A 4,626-nucleotide genomic window follows, 5' to 3' on the forward strand; every position below is an offset into this window, starting at 1 on the left:
CTTACACCACAACGATGCCCGACGGCTCTGTGGAAACAGAGTGTATTGTGGTTATTGTTACAACTGACGCTGCCGGTTCTCTGACCACAAGAGTTTCGACGATGATGAGTGGTTACAATTCAGAAAGTATACTGACGAGATCTCCAGAGGAGTATAGCTTGAAGACCTCTACGTCCACTGCTTATGCGGCAAGTGTGCCTCCTGATACTAGCTACACAATCGAAGTTGTCTCGACTCTAACAACTGTCGCTATTGGACCAAGCTCGTCTCTAACTACCATGGTGACATACACCCTGACTGCGTGTATCAACTGTGATTACGGCGAATTAGCTAGTGAGTCGGCATACTATCTGAGTACTGCCACAGACTTGGGCCCTATGAGCGAATCTCAAACATCATCAATCTCGACTTTTAATGGAGCAGCATCCAGCTCTAGGCTTCTGGGTATGGTTCTTGTGCCCTTGTTAGCAATTTTGCTCTAGTTGTTCCTTTTTGAAGATTCTGTTTTTTTCTTTTGATGTACCATATTTTCGAGGATGTTAGCTTGGACGATGTTTTCCCCTTGATTTTGTTGATCATTGCCTTGAGTTTAGCCGCCGCTTTTACATATTCTTTCGCCAACCACCAGGCTGATTTTTCGAATAAATTCTGCTTTTAGAATCGTTCGCTTTTTTGTAGAAGTCGCCAGAGAGAACAAATCGTAGCCTACCATGTTATGTTTCTTTGCTTTTATGTGCACCTAGAAAAATCACAGTAAGACACTCGCTTAACATGTTTAACTGCGCCACATTACATCAAATGCACCCAGGCTATCGGCCCCTCGGTTAATCAATTCGAACTGTGATCTCCCTATCTGCAATAGTTTCCTGAGATTCTTAAGGAGCCAATTACAAGCATCAAAACATTACCATTTTATTTATTTTGGGGGCTTTCTTAGATCTTACATCAATTTATCGTATATTTAACCAACATCAAACAAATGGACTAACTTATCTCATACCTTCCCGTCCATCCCAGGGATTCTCTTACACGTGCCGTCTACGAATCATTTTACACTAAAAGTTAGAATTATTCTTTTGTCGTGGAGATTTTCCAGTGTTATGAACTTTCGGACAAGTATTTTTATTGATATTGAGAATAAGCTGAGCCACAAATGGCTCGGAGCTAAAGTTGCTTCATGAGCGGGGAACAGAAAGTACTCCTGAATTGTACATGGCTAAATATGCACAGCAAGGCGATCTTTGACTTTGCCACTTCTTCGTCTTTCACTTGCTGTCCTACGAATCAAATATTGATATCTATTCCGCAAAATGGCGCACTCCAAGCTTAAACTCACCACATATTTTTTGTTGCCAAATTTTTCGAAACTTTGAGAAATATTAAACGATAACAAGACACCACTCGCATACAGTATTTAGCATAGCCCTGAAGGCGAAGAACCAAGAAAAATTGAAAAAGGTAACAACAGAACATACCCTGGGGTACATGAATTTAGCTCAGCCTATTTTTCAAAATAGCACAGTCTCTGGAATGAAAACATCACGGGGCCTGGAAGACAACAAATTTTGATAGACATACATCAAGCCTTCGCTTCATAATGCTTGGTAACATTGGACAAGAGAAATTAACTATGAAATAAAATATCACAGTAATAGTGAGCAGGTATTTCTGAATTCAAAACAAAAAATTTGTGACATCTCTGGAAAGGTCACATTCTTATCTCATTAGCCAAATGTGATTTTTTGGAAGACGATCCTTTTTGCAGGTGTATCCCTGCGAGCATTTTCAGGCACCTTGTATTAACTCTATGGACAAAATTAAACAGCATCTTGTACGCTTTGGGAAGGCCTAGGGAATGTTTAAATGCATTTTCGTATTGTCTCAGTAGTTGGAACCATCTGTATTTGTATACACAAGCATCTGTTGAAGTCTACTCCGCTCATTAGTGCCAATAGATCACTATAGATGATGCTTCTGTGAGTATAAGAGCTGATATTCCTATTACCAGAAGAAGCGGAAATAAATGACAGAACAGGTAGTGAGGTCCGCTAAAAAAAATAATTTGTGATATGGATTTTACCATTCTTGAAGTTTCCTTTGAGGTACAAAGAAGTCATGATCCTGACGCGGTTCTCGGAAAGATTTCTCGTCGGTAGTTGAGTCAGTAATAATACACTGAGATCTATTAAAGTGGAAATAATTTAAGAGAGGAGAAAGCTTACGAAGATAAAATCCTCGAAGGAAAGATTTACTTCCTACAAATTAGCAGCACCATGGAGATGGCTCCACGCAGCAATCCCTATAGATCTATTCCCTTCGGGCTCCTGCAAACCTCGACAGAAGGCGAAGCACTGATTTTAATGAAGGCAAGTTTTGAAAAAGTATGTCCTGGGACACAGAATTTTGGATTCTTTCATTATCCTCAAAGATGAATTTCAAAGAAAAAATTCACGCTTTCCCTACTATAAAAAAAACCTGATGGCCAAACAGCAAGCTTTTGAGAATAAATACTTCACTGTGTGAATGTAAGGTCCCTGGTATCAGCTAGGGTCAATGGACTGCATATATATATATATATATATGCACTTTGATTACGGTGAGATCCGTCGGATATCATTTTAAACAACTCACAGAATATTCTCTCTAGTTCTAGGGGTGACCCTCAGATGAAATATATGAAGTTGGGACAGAACACATGTAAAGTCCTGGAGAAACTAGTGATCAATTAGTAATACATAACCGCTATGCTCCGTGAAGTCCCTAACAGTGAAGCTGTTGCTTCAATTTTAAAAGACAAGAAACATTTGCAACATCAGTAGACGGATAGACATGTCTCACCCAGTGTTTTTTTTTCATCGCATTGTTGGTTTTTTGATGCATATTCGAGTGAATTTAGAAGCTGGTGTCATTTTTATGAGGAAGCTTCAGGCAACATCATGTTATGAAACGTGTGGAGTGTACATAAACTGCTCCCCAGCACTCGTCTATTGTTTGATAAGAACTGAAGAATTATATTGTATCAGCCAGAAAAAGTGTACTGTCTAGGAAGGTGAGACACTGTACTAAATAATTTGCAAATAAACTTTATAAGCCGCAACTTTCTTGATTTACTTGGAAGAAAATCCAAAAAAAAACCTGGTCTGAAGTAGCCTGTACAGTATATCTTCTACTCGAAGTAGGCTTTGTGAACACAGCTATTGGACTAACTTTTGCTGGAAGCTTGCGATATGAAACTGAGCACTTGCGTGGCGGCTACCTCGCTTCTCCTTGGTCTTGTTTTTGGTTTGATCATCGACAAAAATACTTTTTATCACGACCCAGTCATACACAATCTTGAATTTCTAAGAATTAATAGAGATGTTTTTGTTTCGTATATCAACGTTTCTGATTTATCTTTGAGTGAAAGTTTCCAGAATTATGGTGATTTCTATTTCACAAATGCTCTTGAAGAGAAAACTTTCATGAAATTTGCGGGACTGTACTTCCATACTGAAAACATATTTGCCTTCGACGCCCTGAGAGCTCAAAACAGTTTTTTTCAAGCTGAAGTCACTGTTTTAACGAACAGTGGTCAAATGTTTGTGGGGATTTCTGGTGAATCCCTGGAGTCCAAAATCGACATTGTCTCTACACAACTGTGGGAAAATAGTGTTTCGATGGTTCTCCAGGGATCGCTGCAATATCACCTTCCTCCATTGACCCTCGGAAACCTTGATGAAAACAGAGAATTCAGTATTGTAAATACGGGCTCAATTTGTTACTATGGTCTTCAGTTGAAGTCAATTACTAGCGCGACAGGGTTTGGCTGTATCTTTGTCGGTGAAAAGTCACAGTTTCGCTTGGAAATTGTGCTGCGCACAAACTTAAGGGATCAAACAATCTACTTGGATTCACCTGACTCAAAGTTGTATATTGAGATGCTTGAAAATCCTGATCAGACCCTAGTCAGAGTTTTAGGCTTCCAAGACAATATTATTTTTCGTGGTAGCACTGAGGTTAGAATAGGTGCATTTACTCCTAGTTTAGGTCTATGGCTAATTTACCGCGATGGTGTGAGAATACTGCTTGTTCTTGGTCAGGGCTATAATGAGCTATATTTGAAATGGGATGCGTTCGAGAACGGTTATGTTTTGAAGAACAAATACAAACCCCCACGTCAAATTGTACCCCTGAATTGCAATTGTCCAAATAGCTTTCCTGTTGCCCCCGTTGAACCCTCTTCCTCATCAACATCAAGCACCTTTTCCAGTGAGTCTTTTGCAAGCACGTCGGCGTCTGTGGCCTCAACTGATTTGCCCCTGTCATCGACTTCTGCGACACCCTCGGCTCTGTCGTCAATTTCTTCGACTGATTCGATTATGTCGTCTTCTGGGTCCTCAGATTATCCTGTATCGTCAATTTCCTCAAAGGCATCGTCAATGAGCTCAGCTTCACAGACATCTCCAGCTCTGTCGTCAGTCCCACACTTGTCATCTGTTTCTTCGACAGATTCGCATGTATCGTCAGAATCCTCAACCAGCTCCGCGACGTCATCAGAATCTTTTTCACATTCAGCTGCATCGCTGGCAATGACATCCGCTTCGTCTTTGTCCTCGGCTAAACCTGTCTCATCAGGTGCCTCAGGTT

The 4,626-nt window shown here is 40.3% G+C and overlaps 2 protein-coding genes across 2 annotated transcripts; both read left to right on the forward strand.

Moving 5' to 3' along the window:
- Positions 1-2,182: 2,182 nt before the first annotated feature.
- Positions 2,183-2,452, forward strand: METBIDRAFT_33575 (uncharacterized protein). Its single transcript, XM_018856336.1, has one exon. The coding sequence runs from the start codon at positions 2,274-2,276 to the stop codon at positions 2,430-2,432; it is 159 nt and encodes a 52-aa protein (XP_018709943.1). The 5' UTR covers positions 2,183-2,273; the 3' UTR covers positions 2,433-2,452.
- A 684-nt stretch (positions 2,453-3,136) lies between these two features.
- On the forward strand, positions 3,137-4,626 carry METBIDRAFT_223058 (uncharacterized protein; the record flags this gene model as incomplete). The annotated part of the gene is made up of 1 exon (XM_018855156.1): positions 3,137-4,626. A coding segment is annotated over exon 1 (1,399 nt), but the record flags the coding sequence as incomplete, so codon positions are not given.

This window comes from Metschnikowia bicuspidata (genome assembly GCF_001664035.1).
Source record: "Metschnikowia bicuspidata var. bicuspidata NRRL YB-4993 chromosome Unknown METBIscaffold_7, whole genome shotgun sequence".
Lineage (NCBI taxonomy): Eukaryota > Fungi > Ascomycota > Pichiomycetes > Serinales > Metschnikowiaceae > Metschnikowia > Metschnikowia bicuspidata.

What these genes read in the sequence shown, in the direction of transcription:
- METBIDRAFT_33575 (XM_018856336.1), top strand. Translation starts at nt 2,274, where the DNA reads ATGGAGATGGCTCCACGCAGCAATCCCTATAGATCTATTCCCTTCGGG.